The sequence below is a fragment of the Typopeltis vanoorti genome, chromosome 4 (assembly GCF_054136105.1).
Source record: "Typopeltis vanoorti isolate ZY-2024b chromosome 4, IOZ_Tvanoo_1.0, whole genome shotgun sequence".
Taxonomy (NCBI): Eukaryota; Metazoa; Arthropoda; class Arachnida; order Uropygi; family Thelyphonidae; genus Typopeltis; species Typopeltis vanoorti.
The window spans coordinates 93,064,794-93,084,875 of NC_143552.1; the positions used below are offsets into that span (position 1 = coordinate 93,064,794).

Here is a 20,082-nt window from a genome sequence, read left to right on the forward strand (position 1 = left end):
TGTGAAAATTTCTTCCATCTGATAATTTATTGCCGCTTTAACCTCTTTAATGTAGAGGTTAAACAGTAATGGAAAAAGAGAACATCCCTGTCCTACACCTTTGCATATCCTTGCTGTTGGTTGTTTCTATTTAAGCTTCTTAGCGCTTGTAAAGATTAAATATGAGCCATCTATTTCTCCGATCTTTATTGTTTTTAAGATTTGAAACATTTGTTTCTAGTCATGACTATCAAAGGATTACTCCAATTCAAGGAAAATTATCAGTATTTTTATTCTTCTCAAATATTCTTTCAATTCTAAGAGCTAGATTATATCTCTTGTTTACTGAACCCAAACTGGCCACTGCCAATATATTCTTGATTTTCACACTTGTCGGCATTATTTTAGGAATGGAAATGTCAGAATACTGTGTAAAGTCATTGAGCATGATTCCAGTTTTATATATATATATATCCCTTATGATATTGAACAGATATGACTTATAAAATATTCAAGAAATCTAACTTAGTTCTGAGGGAATGTTATCAATATCTTTTTTGCAGGATATAATCACCAGAAAATGATCATTAGTCATTTAAAAATGTTTTATTTTTTTATTTACTGAATTATATGCAGAAAAATTTTTGTGGCTAAAATTTAAATGGGAATACTATGAATGTGTTGATGCTAAAAAAAACTAGCATCCAATTTTGCTTGTCAAAATAATGCTTGTCGGCATTATTTTAGGAATGGAAATGTCAGAACACCGTATAAAGTCATTGAGCATGATTCCAGTTTCATATATATATATATATATATATCCCTTATGATATTGAACAGATATGACTTATAAAATATTCAAGAAATCTAAGGGAATGTTATCAATATCTTTTTTACAGGATATAATCAATCACCAGAAAATGATCATTAGTAATTTAAACATGCTTTATTTTTTTATTTACTGAATTATATGCAGAAAAATTTTCTGTGGCTAAAATTTAAATGAGAATACTGTGAATATGGTTTCAGTTGATGCTAAAAAACTGGCATCCAATTTTTTAAAGAAAATTTTATATTTTCAAGATAAGCAAATTTTTGTTGATAACTATTTTCCAACTACATTTCATTTTGAGATGAACCAAAAGATATTTTTAAAAAAATCAAAAGGGCATTAATAAATTCAAGAATACAAATTTAAGAATAAGAACATTCCAAAAGACAAACTCAACAAGGATGGCCATATTGGTCATTTAAGTGATTAAGATTAAAATTAAGACAATTCTAGAAAGCAAGATTGCCTTGATGTCTCCAGATAAATCTCTTTATTTGCTTGCACTGAGTATACAAATATTATTCCAATAACATGACAAACAATAAAAACAATATCTACAAGCATGGTCAACATGTTTTTTTTTTAATTTAAAACAACTTTAATGATCTTCTGTTCAAAATTTGTTATAACAGAAAGTTTTAACATCTGCATAGCTTGTAAGGTGATAAAAGTTGCAACATACAACAATTATATGGAATAAAAGAGTAAAATAACATGAGTCTTAATAAAATAACCACAGCAGAATCTGCCAGTTCATCTTTCAATGATTGTGATAACATCTCTTTTATTGAAGAAAAGGAGCTAGGGAGATGAAGTATTTTTTTTATACAAATATATCCTAATGATACATAAGCAGTTAACTATTACTTATGAAGTTCTCTCACATAATATAAACATATGCAAGAGATGTCCAAAATGCACAGAACTCAAACCTGATGAAAATATACTTGCAAACTTAATGACATCCTCCCTCATCCCAACAAAGAAGAAACAATTAAGCATATCTAAAACCAAATAAAAGGAACTAGACACTTAAACCTTGCGCTTTCTGCATCTAGTTTGTCCACAGGAATTAATGACAAACAAATTTTTAAAAAAGTTCTTTTTGTATATCATGTAAAATAAAAGAACAAAGTAGCAATTTATAGTCATCATAAGTTACTTATACATTTGAAGAAAAATGGTCTGACCAGTGTACAATTCTGTTTAATAAGAAAATAAGTGGTTTAAAAAAAAAAATTAAAAACTCCAATTCATAAATCTGGGTAAAAATCTCAAAACATTTAGAACTTACCCCACAAACTCTTATTATTTTTATCTATACAATAATTTAACTGAAATAAGAATTATTTATTTCTGAAGTATATGAACATGTGTAAATTTAATCATCAAAAAAAAAAGTACAACTATTATTTAGCAAATAAATTTTAAATATATATATATTTTTGCAGACTTAAATTATGCATTCACGTATCTATATGCATAAGAATGAGTTTGTAAAAACTTGGAGAAGAAAGAAAGTTTAATGGTTAATATGGCTAAATAACTGAATGGCTGCTCAATATGGCAACTCTTATTCATAATAAATAAAGAAAAATTTATTTACTCTTATTGAATAGAGGACAAAAAAAGCATACACAAAATGAGGAAGCAATAAATATGGATCTCTTCCAGGAATTTCATAATAAGAGGCTGCTCTTTCTTTATATTACAAAGTGGAACAGATTATAAATGATTTTCTTAAAAAATGATTGAATATACAAAAAGAAAATGCCATATATTTATATATTTATATATATACAATGCAGCACAAAATGACACATCAAAATGAGCTTGTCAGCAAATACTGGATAGAGGCACAACTTTTGAGCTTCAGCTGCAGCAATACAATCAACATTAAGTACAAATTCACTAATATCAATAGACATCTCGATAATCACAGTAACCACATTTGTAACAAATACAGGAAACAATGAGGGAAAATTCTTTTCACTTTGTTCAAATTTGAAAGTGAAAATTCTGTGAACAAAATCTGTATAGAGATTCTACATTAAAAAAAAAAAAAAAAGATTTATACAAACTAATAATTTTCCCCGTCATGAGAGTTTAACATTATCATAAACTTTTAGTTAACAGATATTTAACAATTATCTTGCTCTAGAATATCTGAATATATTTATCAACATTCAAAATTGTAAGTTAATGCCATTACTTATGGAAGGGTGAACAACACTGGACATTCGGCAATTCTTCATTTCTCCTCTAAAGGTAATAACAGGCTGGACGGAATATTATATAGCTTGAACATGGTCTTATATTCTCAGATGTTCCACATTATGACAATAAACAGTGCTTCTAACATAGCACAAGGTAATATCATATAAATGAAAAGTAATCCAATATACAGAATTAGATATCAGAAATCCTCTGAAAAAACAAATATCCATAGTAAAAGCCATCAGAAAAAAGATCAATGTAGAACATGGGAAGAAAAAACATATAAAAATATATTATACTACAATATCAAAGTTTCTGGTTTTGAAACCATAAAATACGATACTTTTTATATATTTCAACATTTTTTTTTTATTTGGAATCAACATATTTATAAATGGAATTCAATAATTAGCATTTTATAATTTTAATATGTATAACTTTGATAAGTTGTTAATGAAGGGATGTGTAGGGACATAGAGGGCAATTCAATATGGTCATATTAAGTACTATAGAATAATTTGAAACAAACTCAATCATTTTTTGTAATTCTTTGATTTCTACTTAATCACTTATCTCCACTCTTTGTATTACTTTCTTCTATCATATCAAGTTCCACATTTAAATATCAGTATTGATATAAATATACCTGGCACTGTAATTTGTGCAGACAACACTGAACACTGTTCAACCATGCAAAGAATTGAAAATTAATAGAAGCAAAATAAGATGACATTAAGTACTCTAAAAAACTCAGATCAATAATCACAGTATATCCTGTTCTTGTATTTGAATGTTCATTATTTATCATTTCATCTCACAGAAGTTGCAAGTTTCACTATTAATATTACAACAAATTCTACATATATAGGGATGATGTAGTAAATTATGTACAAAGCAAGAAGTTTAATATCAGAAACTTCACTTATCAAAGAACATTTGCCTTTTGATTTCCAACTGTTTCATAACTGCTTCAGTGCAATTTGTTATGTGTACATATAAACATCTACAGCATTTTAAGATTCTACTGAATTGTTTAGATTTTTAGATAAATGAATAGAAAATTACATACAATATTGTTACAAAATGAAATTTAACAGCCTTACTAAAACATTTAACAAGGCCTGCAATGATCTGTCATTAATTAAGTTTTACTTCAATTGTTAGTCTATCACTTTATTAAACTAAGAAAGAAATTCAATTTAAAAAATCTTTTTATTACTTTTCTTTAATCCCTTAACATTATGAAGATAGTTCTTTGAAATGCCTTTATATCACACAAATTAAAATATAATAAGGCAACGTGAAAATCTTGAGTTAAAAAAATCATTAAAGACTGTCTTCCTTAACATAATATACATCCTCATAAATCTATGAACAGCAATTTGATGTATCTAGTAGAGGATACAGGGAATAAAGTTATTCTTCTCCTTTTGTGTCTCAAAAATTCTAAATAGTTCTTAAATGCTATCAGAAACATTATTAAAGTTAAACAACTAGTCTATCTATTTTAAGTGACAAGAGCAGGATATATAATAATGAATTTTTAAAGGAATGCTCTTAAACCTTTTAAGATATTAAGAGCATTCCTTTAATTAATATATGATAAATTTTGCTTTTCTATCTCCAATTCATCTTCAAAATGGTTTTTTATAATGACTAAAAATCCTACCATCCTACATTTGCATGCTCTTCTTTTGGTTCAGAAGATGTATAATTAAATTAATTGCAATCTGTCATGTTATCCTTACCTAAATTATGGACATTAAATTTATCAATATAAGACAAAACAAAATTAATGTTATGAAAGATAATGAACATAATATTCAGCTTTTTTTTTGCGTTTTTAATTAAAATTGTGCCCCCCCCCCCTTTCCATATAGTTTTGAATAACTTTGCTATTCAATTAATCCCAAAGTTAATTATTACCATTAGAATTTTAAAAATTACTATATAAATCTACAAAGATAGCTCTCTAAATCTGAAATAATTAAATTTATGATTATGCCAATCTCTTAATTAATAGCCAATGGTCTGAAAAAGAGAATTTAAAAAGTCTCAATCTTCATATATATACCCATGACTCTTAATCAGTTCCTTTACATAAATGGAACCACATTCAATAACAACTTATCATAGTTATACTGAACTTCAAAGATGTTTTAAATCTCATTAATAATGAAGAAATTATTTGCCTTTCAAACAACTTATTGCTTTAATTTATAGCATACTTTTTAAATAACATTAATAAAAATCCATGGTATTGCTAAATAGCTTTCATCAGTAAAGATATACATAGTTTAGTATTTTTCAGATATGTATACATAGTTATTCTCTTTTTGAATTTCTTGAATATTTCTGACTACCTTGAATTTTAATATAAATACAAAAATGTTCTACTTTATTCACATCACACATATGGTCCCGAATACAAACCTTAGCATGTTTATGTGTATTGTGTGTGTACACATCTATATATATATTAGTTTGGTTGTGTGCTGTGAAACATAAAAGCAAGCCAAACACTAAATTATAAAAATATTTGATCTCTGATGACAAAAAAAAAAGCTTTCAAGAATGTCAAGATAAACAAAATCTAGCATTCCAGAAAAGAAGTTTAAATTATTGTCTAACAAGATTAAAAGAAAAAATAAAACATATCCTAGAAGATCATAAGTGAAGCAAAACATGAGAGAGAAATAGTAGATGGCATACAGAAGTCTAGAATTGATTGCATTTGATGGAACATGCAAAAATTTCAACCTGTTCTTCATTTTATATCATGAATTCACACAATTTCAATCAATCCACTCATTAATTGTATCAGTAATAATGCAATTTATATTATGACAGTTAAAAAAAACATAATTTAGCTAAGTTATTAATTTAATAAAAGTAGGCATGATTAACCTCTCATTGTTTTAAATTCATTATTAAGTTCTAATATATGGCAGTAAAAGAAATTTTCTACTGATTTGGCATTTTGCTTTGTAATCCTGTACATGGAAGCCACATAGTCAATGGAATTCTAAGACAAATATATTTCAAGTTTAAAATCTAATGACATGGGGAAAAAGATGGACTTCTTGGTGCAAGGAAGAAATGCCATTCACACAAAATAATATACAATAGGACTCCCAATCTAGTTGATTGGCACTGTCTATTTTCTGCTGGCACTAGAGAGAGCACCTGAGGGTAAAGTGGCAGCTTTTTGGGGTTGGAACTTATGAGTTGACCGCATGGAAGCCCTGTAATATAAACCTAAAATAAGCTCGTGAAATTCAAATTTATATGCAAATAAATGTTAAATATTCTACAATTATTCAGTCAACTTATCTCAGTAATAACTATAGAGTATCCATGTAAATGCACAAATAAATAATGTTAACATCAAGAAACAATAAAGCAAAGTTATTATTTATGAATAGAAACACGATCTCATAACTAAACAGCATTTCATTTAACAGAATCCCACAGATACTGGAATTTCTTAATATTCAATCCTGTTGCTATAAAGGAAGGTTATAATCAGTCAATTATTTCTACATTTATTATATGTTTGCTGTATTTAATCATGACAACAAATTACACCTTAGTGCACTTACAAAAACAAAGGTAGGACCAATTATTGTTTCAAAATATATAAGGTACATGAGGGCAAATTAGGCCCACCTTATTTAAAATTTGAATAAGTTAGACAATTGTTTAGATTAATTGAAACAACAGTGTTCATATTAAAGTTTGTATTATCACTAATTAATAATAACACAAATAAGAACAATTCTTGCAGTAATTTATATTTTAACCAAGTCTTTAAAAAACACCTTGTGTGGGCCTTATTAAACCATAGAGTTTAATAAGGCCCTTGAACAAAATTAAATATTTAAAAAAAAATATAACAATTATTTTTAATTATTATTAATTTTAATCATAATTATTAGCAGGGCCTGTGTTGCTCAGTAGAAGTGGCATTTGCACTCTACATCGCTTGACCGCATGACGAAAGGTGTTTGAATGTAGTCACCGACTAGAGAAACTTTTTCTAAGCCTTTTCTCGACCGGTTCCAGAATTAGTCGATCTATGGCATGGGCTAGCGGGTTTTTCCTCCCAGAAACTCGGATTTTTCGTCCCATAAACTCAAGAAAATCGGCCATTAAAAATTTTCAGACATTAAAAATATTGTGTTAGGGTTAGGGATCACCAGACGGCAGCACTTACTATCCGCCTTCTTCACTGCATGCCGATTAATTAGTGATAGCCTTGAGCCAACTATCTCTGATTGGCTACCAGTGGAGATTGAACTGCCCACTCAGTCTCCAAAAGTTAGATAGGGCTAAAAAACGGCCTTTCCCACTCCTGTATTTCCTGTATGAGAAAAAAAAGGCATTAGCTGATTTATTTTATTTTTTTTTATAATTATTAGCTTAAGCACACTCATAAAGGCATACAAATATGCCACATTTTTCTTTGGTGAGACCAACACACTCTTCATGGTACCATTTAAGACACCATGTGCACTGCCTCATATCAGCAACCTTTTCTTCTCTGCATCCATGGCAATACCACCCCTCTTCTGACACTCTGTTTGTTCCTGTATTTTTTTTGGTTCTTCCTGTTTTTTAGTGGCAGCCTTCTCTTCCTTACTATCCTTTTCTTTGAAAAGATCTTTGGTCACTCTCTGGCCCTTATAATTTAACGCTTTTCTTCGTGGTGTTGCCATGAAAATTTGGCGTTGGCATTAACTCCTGAAATGATGACTTCAAAGAGTTCTTTGTTTTTAGATTTGCCAATGGAATCTCATCATCAGAGTTATCTGAATCACAAGATAAAGGATTAGGACATGTTCTTACAGCTTGAGCAGGATTCAAAAATTGAGCTTTACGTTTAGAAATTGTTGGGTTTCTCTTTAAAAATAACTTCAACCAATCTTTTCCTGCGAGGCCACTTTCTTTATTGAAGTTATTCCTAATTTCATTTTGTTCGCAAAATATAAAAGTTTGCCTGCGTATAGCTTTTGGAGTTAAAGGGATGCCAATTGAAGCAAACTTTACTATTCTTTCTACCAAGTTCTTCGCTTGTTCTTTTGTTAGCACAGTATTTCTTCCTAATCTTTTTGTCATCTTCTCTGTCTTTAAATGGTTCCTCAATGTTCTTCTAGGTACTCCACAGCATTCTGATGCTGCATGTTGTGATAGTTGTCCTCTTTGCACAGCTTTCACAGCTGCTTCTAGTCTTTCATCAGTCCAAAGACCCCATTTCTTCTTAACTTCTGAGATTTTCAGAGGCCTTTAGCAATAAAATAACTATTATGAGCAATCATCAAAAAATAAAATCATAAATTATAGCAGTTTAATAAAGTCCATCAACAAATTTACTCGGCCTTATTAACCAATGAACTAGATTAGATCACATCTATTTTCACATAAAATATGAATTCAAATCAGTTAAAACATTTTTTTTCATAAAACTGAATGTTGAAAAAACAATTTAAATATAAAAACAATGTGAAAAGAACAATATTTTTAATTAAAACATACAAATTATTGCAGCGTAATATTATTAAAAGGGAAGACACAATCACCTCCCACAAAGGTCTAGGTCAAACTGACACAATACAGTCGCTAGACAATATGGTGCCACTGATTTGCCATTGTTTATTGTGTCCTCTGTGTGTGTGTGTGTGTGTGTGTGTGTGTGTGTGTGTGTGTGTGTGTGTGTGTGTGTGTGTGTGTGTGTGTGTGTGTGTGTGTGTGTGTGTGTGTGTATGAAACCAAACCGGCGCAACTTACGGTAAATGTGATTTTTTTTAAACTTTATTAGACTGAGCCTCATTTGCCTCAGGTACCTTATATGACAAATAAAAATCAATGTAGAAAAATAAATATAAAAAAGATGAATATAAAACAAAAAAGTATTAAAATTCATAAAATGTACATAAGTCAGGTTTTTAAAGGCATATTTACAATAAGTTAAACTAATAAGTATATAATTTATATGAGACGGTAAAGATTACGGGGTGCTTAAGGGTCAAAGCTATATAACTGAGAGGAGACCTCCACATAACCTTCAAAGGAATGTGGCGAAATGACCAGGGATTCTGACCTAATGTCCAATCCTCACCTTCTTGTGGTGCACCCTGTTAGGTATCTACCTGGATACTGAATGGATAAGGATGGGCTGACAATTTAGGGTTTAGCCGACCAAATTGTATTCTTATTGGCTTAAACCAAAATTTCAAATGATGGTACAACATGACAGAATTTCATGCCAGCTGGGGCGTCGATACCATGATATCTATGATGTACTACACAGTTGCCCATGCAGAAAAAGTTGATATCACAGGAAAGTGATTGTTCCCAAATAGATTGTCATCAGGTTCACATTAAAAACAGTGGACAGATAGTTAAGTCGATGGCAGTGAATTTTCAAGTAGACATATATGGAAGAAGGTATCTTCCTGCAATCAAGCATGCACTCAACTTTTTCTGTTGTTTGTTCAGACATCACACCACAGTGTCGTGTCTGTTTAAATCCCCCATTAAAAGTAACAGATATAATAAGCGATATGACATCAAAGTCATCTTGAGAACAAGCTGCAACAGGAGGAATACAATATACCATTATTATATTTCTGACAGAGTTGAATTGGAGAACAACTGCTCCTACATTCATATCAGCTGACTAGCTGAATGGACAGAGTTTGTTTTCCGATCAATATGCAATGGGTTTGAATTTCACTGTTTCACTATGAGCATGGATGCTTACAATTGTTTCCAGATGAGAGATAAATTTCATTGCTTTCAGACCTTGGTTATTGGCGGTCTCAAGTGGCTTGCTAAAAGCTCTATTTGGTTTCTAGAGCTAGATTTCCAAATTATCTAATCCTAAGCCCACCATAGCACTAATGAACTATAGGCTTGCAGTTTCTTGTGATAAGGATTCACATAAAAAAATAAATAAAAGTTATGAAAATCATAAGGAGCAAGCCAAAAGAGTTACAAGTGTTGTACAGAAAGTTAAGTCTGAATATGAAAATAAATTAGCGCTGCATACTAAAGAAAACCCAAAAGAATTTTGCATTATGCTGTAAGTAAAAAAAAGAATAAATAGGAAAGAATAACTACTGAATGCATAGAAGATTGTTCAACCAATGAGTGCCCATTTTGCTAAAAGCTATCAACGTAATGTATGCAACAATATGTTCAATTGCAATCGCTTCATAGGATAAAGAAACAGGTGTGTATGAGGAGGAGGTATAAGAGATGCTGCATAAACTGAATAAGAATTCAGCAATAGGGACTGGTGGGATATCAGCACAGATGCTTAAAGTGTTCAGATGAATTGGCTATTTCTTTGACCAGACTATATAATTTTAGTCTCAGAACAGGAAGATTCTGCAGGAGTGTAAAGAATGTATGGTAATCCCACTGCACAAGGGTGGTGAAGACTGACATATCCAAAATTTCTGGAGTGGTGGCAAAGATGCTGCAAAAGTTGGTTAGGGCTCACATTCAGAAATGGGTTAACAGAGAAACTATACTCTGCAATGAAAGAATGGATTTACTATGGGAAGGCTCATGCTCGAGCAACTTGTTGATTTTCTATAACGTTACCACTGAGTTGGACAAGGGGAATGGATACACCATGATACTTTTAGACTTTGCTAAGGTTTTTAACAGAATACGTGGAAGACAGTTGCATAAAATGGTGAATATGGGATTGGATTATAAAATATTAGCATGGATAAGAGGATGGCTGGCTGACAGATATCAAAAAAGTAGTATATGGGGAATATGAGTCTGCAAGATTTAAGGTAACCAATAATGTACTACAAAGATCAGTCCTTGGTCCATTGTTATTCAATCTTTAAATTAATGATTTCAGGAAGGGTTTGAGGTGAATATCAGTGTATTTCCAATTAATCTGCATATCTTTGCATCATTAGCAAATAGGAGACATACACCTATTTGCTGATATGCAGAGCAATTGGAAATACACTGATATGCAGTACTTGCAGAATGATTTGAATAGGCTGGAATTGTGGATGAGTGAAATGGCCTGTCATTGCAATGTTAGTGAAATAAAGGCATGCATTTTCAGTGTGATTAGATATCCAATGTCATATTATATTGGTGGTTTTACGCTAAAAGAAACTGATCAGGCTAGGAATCTTGGAGCTTTATAGATAGGAAGTTGAAGTTCAAGGGCCATAAGCAAGACTGCAAATACAGCTCACAGGATAATCACAATGTTGAAATGAACCTTGACATGTAAAGATAAGGAGGTCATTTTGCTTCTTTATAAGGCCTTGATGACTTCGCTCGGAATACTGTGTGCCGTTTGGATTTCCTGGTTTCCATGGTAATTCTGATATAGTGGAGAGTGTGAAGGGGAGTGTTAAAAATGGATATCAGGATCGTGATATATAAATTATGAAGACAGAGTGAGAATATATGGCCTGCAGCCACTAACATACAGGAGAAAGATGGATGATATAAGTTGATTTACAAACTTCTGACAGTGTCATACAGGATATCAGTTAATTTTATGGAGGATGGAATAGGATTAGAGGGCATCCTTGGAAGTTGAAATGAATGCCATCAAGAAGGGGGCTGCTGAGAGCCAATTTTTTTTTCTCAGAGTGGTGCATGATTGCAATAGATTGCCATTGAAGGTGGTGAGTGTAGGTAGTGTGAATGAATTCAAGAACAGGTATGACAGCTTTCATAGGTAATATATACAGGAAATATTGTGAAATGACCCATAACCTAAGAAATTTAATTTTATATTATTAAGGTGATGTCCAACTTTGTTAGCAAAATTGCATGTAGCATACACTATTCACTAAAAAAATAAAACCAAAGAAAAATCTATCAATTTCATCAATGTTAAACTGATTATTATTATTATTAGATATGCAAGAAAAGAATAAATGATGGATTGATACAAAGTACAAACTGTCAGAGACAAAATAAACATAATTCACAGCAAGAGGAAATATTAAACATTATAACAGAAATATATACTCCATGACAAGGTAATGAAGAAACTAATTTGTAAAATTTCTAAGATACATATAATAGCAACTAATATGAAATATGATATCTCATCATTTTGTACAATGGATAGTTTTGTACAAAGGATCAGAGCAGCATGATTTTACATATGAAAGCATATTACATTACACATTTTTTTTTGTCTGTGTGTATTCTGGACAAGCTGATAATGAATTTATCTCTCTGTCTCTCTCTCTCTATATATATATAGAGAGAGAGAGATACCTATATATCTCCATTGTTCACCATCACTTTGGAATACTTCATTAACATTACACTACAAATGGTCATTATTATCAAGAGTCACTACTATAAATCATTAGTACTGTAATTTATTGGAGTTCTTAAATTATTTCAGTCAAAATTTGACTCTGGTTTTTGATTAAAGAGCAGTGCTTCACAATCATGCCACATGACAGGAGTAATTTAACAGGACAAAGTGGAAATATTATATTTATTATTAAATATTATTATTATTATTATCTGAGGCCTCCAGGGAGTCAAGGGCTTACCGAGGGAGGCTATAAATCACCCAAACCAGCTGTCATATCTTCCCTGTGATTCATTCATTAGATACACTCACTACTCCTAAAGGCAAACTATTCCATTCACTCACTGCTCTGTGAGAGAAAAAAAACTTAACTTTTACTCCTTTCTTGGCAGTTAACAAACTTAACTTCCATGGATGCTGCCCCCCCCCCCCCCCAAGTGTTCTCTCTCCTCACCTTCCATGTAAAGAAAATTTTCATCAGACGCTATCCCATTCAAAATATTACAGACCTCTATCACATTATCCTTCTTTCTTCTGTTAACCAGAGTCTGTAATCCACATAATCTAAATCCCATAATGTGGATATAATCTTTATAACTCTTCTTTGCACCCTTTCCACAGCTTCTTTCCCTTGGAATCTAGGAGCAAATCTGCACACAAGGTGTGGTCTTATGAGAGCCTTATAAAGAAGCAAAATGACTTCCTTATCCTTACATTTCAAGGTTTGCTTCAACACCACAATTATAGATTTCTATTTGCAACTTTTTCTATGCGACCTTTGAACTTCAAATTCCTATCCACCAATATGACAAGATCCCTTGCTTTCTCAGTGTCTTGTAGCATAACTCTACAAATATAGTATGCCACTGGAAATCTAATCATGTCAAAGTGCATAACTTTACACTTACTAATGTTAAACTGACAGCCATTTTTGTTTGCTCAAATTTCCAGCCTATTCAAATCGTTTTGTAAGTGCTAAATATCAGTAGCATCCCTGATTGCCCTGCCTATCTTTGCATCATTGGCAAACAATTGCACATCTGATGTTAGATCAGGCAGGGTCATTAATGTATAGATTGAACAACAATGGCCCAAGGACTGAACCCTGAGATACACCACTGATCACCTTAAATCTGATGGATTCACACCCATTGGATACCACTTTTTGATATCTGTCTATCTGTCTGTCAACCATCTCCTGATCTAAGTCAAGAGTTTATATTACAATCCCATATTCTCCAGTTTATGCAACAGCCTCTTGTGTGGTATCTGCCTTAGCAAAATCCAACATTATCATAGTGTACCCATTCCCTTTATCCAACTCACCCATAACATTGTTATAAAATATGAGCAAATTGCTTAAACATGACCGTCCTTGAGTATACCCATGCTATTCCTTGCAGCATATAGCTTGTTTGTCTACCCATTTCTGTATGCAAGTTCTTACCAAAATCTCTAAAATCTTCACTACAAACCAGAGATACTGATAGGTTGGTAGTTAGACACATCAGTTTTTGCACCACCCCTTGTACAATGGAACTATCATACATTCCTTCTATTCTTGTGCTATCATTCCTAAGTTGAGACTCAAGTTATACAAACATGTGAAAGGCCTAGCAAATTCGACAAAACATTCTTTTAAGCAAATGGGTCGATATTTCCTCTGTTCCTGTAGACAAACTTTTATCTGGTTGTGGAACAGCTCTTCACCCTCATTTTCAAGTACCTTTAACTCATAATTCAATGTAGCAGTGGCACTGTGCACCATGTTACATACACCTGGTTGATATATCTTAGCAAAATGAGCCCTCATTAGCTTCTGACACTCTACCATCTGCATTCAATAGTTATTCTTTCATATTCATTCTTTATTTTTGCTTGCAGCATATGATAAAATTTTTTGGATTACCTTTAGCTTGCATGGCCAATTTCTTTTCATACTAATAAAGATTAATAATAATGAAATAAAAGCCAAGAAGTACTTTGAAAATAACAAAAGTCAAAAGTAATTCTTAATTCTTCCCTACCATTTCCTGCAACCAATTTCAATGGAATATACGAGGGTGGTCTGAAAAGTTCTCGGCCTAACAATGAGAAAAAAAAAAAAAAAATTTATTTCAAAATTATTTTTATTTTTCTACACAATCTCCATCACGACTAACACATTTATTCCAGTGATGCTCCAGCACAATTATCCTGTCCCAATGTAGTGGTTCTCAGTATGATCTGCAAAATAGCCCTCTACAGCTGCAATCACCTCTTGATACGAAGAAAAACGCTGACCAGCGAGGAAGAGTTTTAGTTTTGAGAAGAGATAAAAGTCAGAGGGAGTCAAATCTGGGGAATAGGCTGGATGTCCCAACAATTCATAGTGCAGATCCCTTAATTTTCCCATTGCTAAAACACCTTTGTGGGCAGGTGCACTGTCCTGATGAAAGATGATTTTTTTCTTCAGCAAACCAGGTCTTTTCTCACAAATTTTTTTTCATCTAGTCTGGTTAAAAGATCAGAATAATATTCCCTGGTTATTGTTTTACCCTTTTCAAGATAATTAATAAACAAAATGCCTTTAGCATCCCAAAACACAGATGCCGTGACCTTCCCTGCTGATGGAACCGACTTTGTCTTCTTTGGGGCTGAACAACCAACTTCTGTCCACTGTTTTGACTGCTTTTAGGATTCTGGTGTGTAATGGTGAATCCAAGTCTCATCCATAGTAATAAATCGACGCACAAAATCAGTTTTATTCTTGTTAAAACGCTCCAAGCACTGTTTAGAGATTTTCATGCGAGTGCGTTTTTGATCTACTGTGAGCAAGCGTGGCAACCATCTTGCGCAAAGCTTTTTTCATTTGCAATTCTTCATGCAAAATATATCCTACACGTTCTTTTGAAATGCCTATAGTCTCAGCAATTTCACACACTTTGACTCGCCGGTCATCCAATACCATATCGTGCACTTGATTAATGATTTCTAGTGATGTTACACTTTCTGGATGTCCTTCACGTGGATCATCTTCAAGGCTGGTATGGTCACGTTTAAACTCGGCAGCCCATTTCTTAATTGTCAAAAACAAAGGAGAAAAGTGCCCATAAACTTTTATGAACTTTGAATAAATTTCTTTTGGCGATAGTTAAACCTTCTTTTACAAAGAATTTTATAACCGCACGATACTCAATTTTATCCATTTTAAGGGATACAGACAACATTTTTGCTTCAGACAGCTGTATAAAACAAACCACTTAATAGAATGCCTTGCAATTTCACATGGATGCTTATGACAGATGTACCAACTTAGAAAAAAAAAAAAATCTTGCCGATAGTGTTGCCATCAATGGTTGAGGCCGAGAACTTTCCACACCAGCCTAGTAGCTGTTTCTCACATTGTTAAAAGTGAGAAACTGCTAAAATATAAGGGATCTTCATTTCAGTGGTCACTTCCTTCACAAGCACCTAACCAAACTGCACTGTTCAACAGACTTTGATCAAATTTGCATATGAGTGTGTGTCTTACTGCTTCAGTTCACCTAGGAAATCCAGAACAATCACAGCGAAAAGAAGGAGGGAGGTGGATTGGAGGGGAATGCTTCCTGTTCAGACAAATGATGCAGGTCATATTATTCAGTTTTGAATATGACTTTCTTATGCTGATAAAGGTCCCCTAAGAATCAACATGACTTGACCAAAATTGTATATGAAGGAAAAGAAAAGAAAATCATGCTGCAACTATTAATTGCAATGTTCAACTGACTTCAGCCAGTTTTTTACTATATTACATAACTTATCAGAAAAAATAAGTGACATCTCATTAAAAAAAAAAAAATTCATAATTCACTCTGAAATCTGAGCAATACCATACAGTAGGAACATATCGCACATTAAAATAACAACAGTAAAGCAGCTGCCCTAAATTTTAGCCAAATTCCTGCTTCTCGGTAAATGGTTCATTCAGTTTTTTTTTTTTTTTGTATAACATGTCTGTTTTAATGAGATTAAAGACTAAATATTATTCATTTTGGGGTGCTTAAGTGTCAAAGCTGTATAACTGAGAGGAGACCTCCACATAGTCTTTAAAGCAGTGGTCGCCAAAGGGGTCGATTGACAGAAAAATATCAGACATCATTGTATGGGTAATATTTAATTCGGTTAACTTGGATTACTCCATGACAAGAGACATGGAGGTAATGACAATGCAATTAAGAGTGAATCGTGGGATCAGTACCTCCATCTTACAGGTCCATGAATAGGACCTGTAAGATGGAGTAAGGTCATGAAAATAGTTACCGAGGCCAATCAAGTAGGCCAAAATGACGTATTTACCAATAAACAAATGTTGGTGGTTCCTGCCGGCCAGCGCAGTGGGAGTGAGATTGCAACACATGCGTGGTTCTTATTTACTGATACAAGTATTTGATCCCAGTCTCATTTTTGCGCATCGACATACAAGTGAGCGTTAATGTTCTAAAATTCATCAACATACTATAATTCAACATATTATAATTCAATCGTTATTCATTCACGAACTAAACTTCTCTATGTTGAAGAGGTGAGCAGCGCTGGTAGTAATAACAGTGATATTAATACCAGTACATGTGTAGAGGCTTAAGTGCTGTGAGGACATCATGTTGGAGGCTTAATGGATTTTTACAACACTCAAAAAGAATTAAAATAGAATTTAATACTTCCTATATTTCGTCCTAGTCACTAAGACATCTACGGGGATTACAAAAACAATTAATGTAACATATACACAAATAACAAACAATACTAAGCCCAACCACGTGGGTGACACTAAAGTCCTATCTAGGTAGAGCGCCCTCTAAGGGCAGTAGTAGGTGGCCTGGAATGTAAGGTGGGAACTCTGGTGATGGGTGTTTCCCAAATCTTCGGAAGCTTAATGCAACCGTATTTATTGAGATTTGGTTGGTTTTTGAGAGCTGCTGCTGCTGCTTCTAAGAAAAGTCTCTCTTTCTTGAATTTGCTGTGGTGGAGCATGGTGGTTTTCTTCCATGATACCCTGTGGGTGGTGTCCAAAACATGGTCAGCCAAGCCTGAATGGCCAGGGGCATCAGGGGGCCATAGTTGTGTTTGAAGATGTAAGACTTGTGTTCCTCTAGACGGATGGATGCTGATCTGCCTGTCTGTCCAAAGTACGGCCAGCTTACAGGAACAGGGTACTTTGTAAACTACAGGCAGAGAGAGAGGAGGGAGCTGATCTTTCGTAGAACGGATAAGAGTAGCAAGTTTGCAGTGGGGCTTATATGCTGTGTGTAGGTTGTACTGTTTTAGTATCTTGGCTATTTTTTTGGATGTGCCATGCCACGGATGTAGGGTATGGTGATGGCATTTTTAAATTCTTTGTTGACGAGAAGGACGGGGAATGGGGGAGGAGTTGATTATTTTTTTGATACTGTGATCACTGTAGCCATTGGAGAGGAAAGTGCTGTGTATGTGGTTAAGCTCAGTAGTGAGGGCGGTTCCACTGGAACAAAGATTGTGGGCTCTCTTGGTAAGAGTTTTAATAATGCCATATTGTTGAGAGGGGTGGTGGTGGGAGAGTTTGTGAATGTATCTGCCTGTGTGTGTGGGTTTTTTGTATACGGCGAAGGTAAATGTATCATTAGGCAGGCGTGTGACTAAGGTGTCTAGGAAGGGTAAACAATTGTTCTTTTCCTATTCCATAGTGAACTGGATTCTTGGACGTAGACTATTGAGATGACTGAGGAAGGAGTCTAACGTGTCTGGGCCATGAGGCCAAATAGAGAACACATCTACATATCTTAGCCAGATAGAAGGTTTGAGTGGGGCTGAGTCTATGGCTCGTTTTTCAAAATCTTCCATATAGAAATTGGCAAGGGGGGGGGGGGGGAACCCATGGCAGTTCCCTCTATCTGCTTGTAGATTTTGTTATTCCAAGAGAAATATCCAGAGTTAATGGCAAAGGAAAAGAGATCTAAGATGTCAGAGGGGAAAACGTTTTCTAAGAGAGATAAGGTGTCAATTAAGGGAATATTGGTAAACAAAGAGGAGATATCAAAGCTTACCAATATGTCTGTCTTATTCAAGGTTAAATTTTCTGTGAGGGCTTTAAAGTGGGTCGAGTTTTTTATATAGGAAGGGGACCTTCCGGTGAGGGGGATCAGAGAGTTGGCCAGCTGTTTAGATAGTCTATAGCAAGGTGCATTGGTGGCATCTACTATAGGCCTGAGTGGGGAATTGGGTTTGTGGATTTCTGGTAAACCGTATATTTGGGGGGGACGGGAGCGGAAAGGTTTAAGTTTTTTCGTGACGTCAGGGGGCCAGGAAGATACTTTTTTGAGTAAGATTTTTAGTTTCTTAACTTGCATTTTTGTGGGGTCGTGTTCTAGCGGGATGTAGGTAGCGCGATCGCGGAGGATGATGTTCATTTTACGATTGTATTCACTGGTATTAAGAACGACTGTGGCATTACCCTTATCCGCTCTGGTGATGACGATACTTTTTTCTTTACGTAGTTTCAGAAGAGCCATGCGTTGGGCATATGATAAATTACTTTTTGGCGGCGAAGAATGCGCGAGGATGCTGGCTACGTCAAGTCTGATGTTGTTAGCTATCTCCAACGGTAAGCGACCGATTCCACGTTCGATGTTCACCATTACGTCAAGCACCGGCACTTCCTTCGGAGCGACGGCAAAATTACGGCTGAGGCAAAGGGCGCTGACGGCATCGTCGTTGAGCCTTTTGGAAGAGAGGTTTATTACTGTCTGGAGCAGTTGAATTTGTGGTTGTGGTTTGCTTTTCACAAGGTTGCTATATTTCTTGAAATGTTATTTTTTATTTTTTGGAATTCTCTCCGTGCGGAAGTTTCCGAGATGCCAGAGAGAATCGACCAAAGTTCAGGGTTAAGAACGGTGGAGTGCTCTGAATGTAAGGAGCCAATGGCAGCATTCGTCACTGCAAGGGTAGCACGTGTAGAGGCGATTTGCTCGCGGAGTAATGCCCGGCTGGCACGGTTATATATACCAAGTGCTTTTTTGGAATGGAAATTGATCTTCATTTTAACGCAGTTTGGTATCACTCTTGTATCCCGACATCGTTTTAAAAAGGCCAGCCTATTTAGTTGCCTAGATAGTCGTAGTTTTGACTTACCGTATTGCTTGGATTTGCGTGCTAATTCTTCTCCATGGATGATTAGAATATGTGTGTAGAGGTGTAAGTGCTGTGAGGACAACATGTTGGAGACTTAATGGATTTTTACAACACTCAAAAAGAATTAAAATAGAATTTAATACTTCCTATATTTTGTCCTAGTCACTAGGACATATCTACGGGGATTACAAAATCAATTAATGTAACATATACACAAATAACAAACAATACTAAGCCCAACCACGTGGGTGACACTAAAGTCCTATCTAGGTAGAGCGCCCTCTAAGGGCAGTAGTAGGTGGCCTGGAATGTAAGGTGGGAACTCTGGTGATGAGTGTTTCCCAAATCTTTGGAAGCTTAATGCAACTGTATTTATTGAGATTTGGTTGGTTTTTGAGAGCTGCTGCTGCTTCTAAGAAACGCCCTCACTACTGAGCTTAACAGCACTTTCCTCTCCAATGGCTACAGGGATCACAGTATCAAAAAAATAATCAACTCCTCCCCCATTCCCTGTCCTTCTCGTCAACAAAGAATTTAAAAATGCCATCACCATACCCTACATCCGTGGCACATCCGAAAAAATAGCCAAGATACTAAAACA

General features: G+C 34.0%; 1 protein-coding gene across 1 annotated transcript in view; it reads right to left on the bottom strand.

The window, feature by feature from the left end:
• Nucleotides 1-1,284: 1,284 nt before the first annotated feature.
• Rok (Rho associated coiled-coil containing protein kinase) overlaps nt 1,285-20,082 on the bottom strand; it is a 484,157-nt gene continuing 465,359 nt past the window's right edge. The window contains exon 35 of the mRNA XM_090392113.1: nt 1,285-6,273. Coding sequence (XP_090248239.1) covers nt 6,186-6,273 — 88 coding nt within the window. The 3' untranslated portion in view covers nt 1,285-6,185. The remainder of the gene's footprint in view (nt 6,274-20,082) is intronic.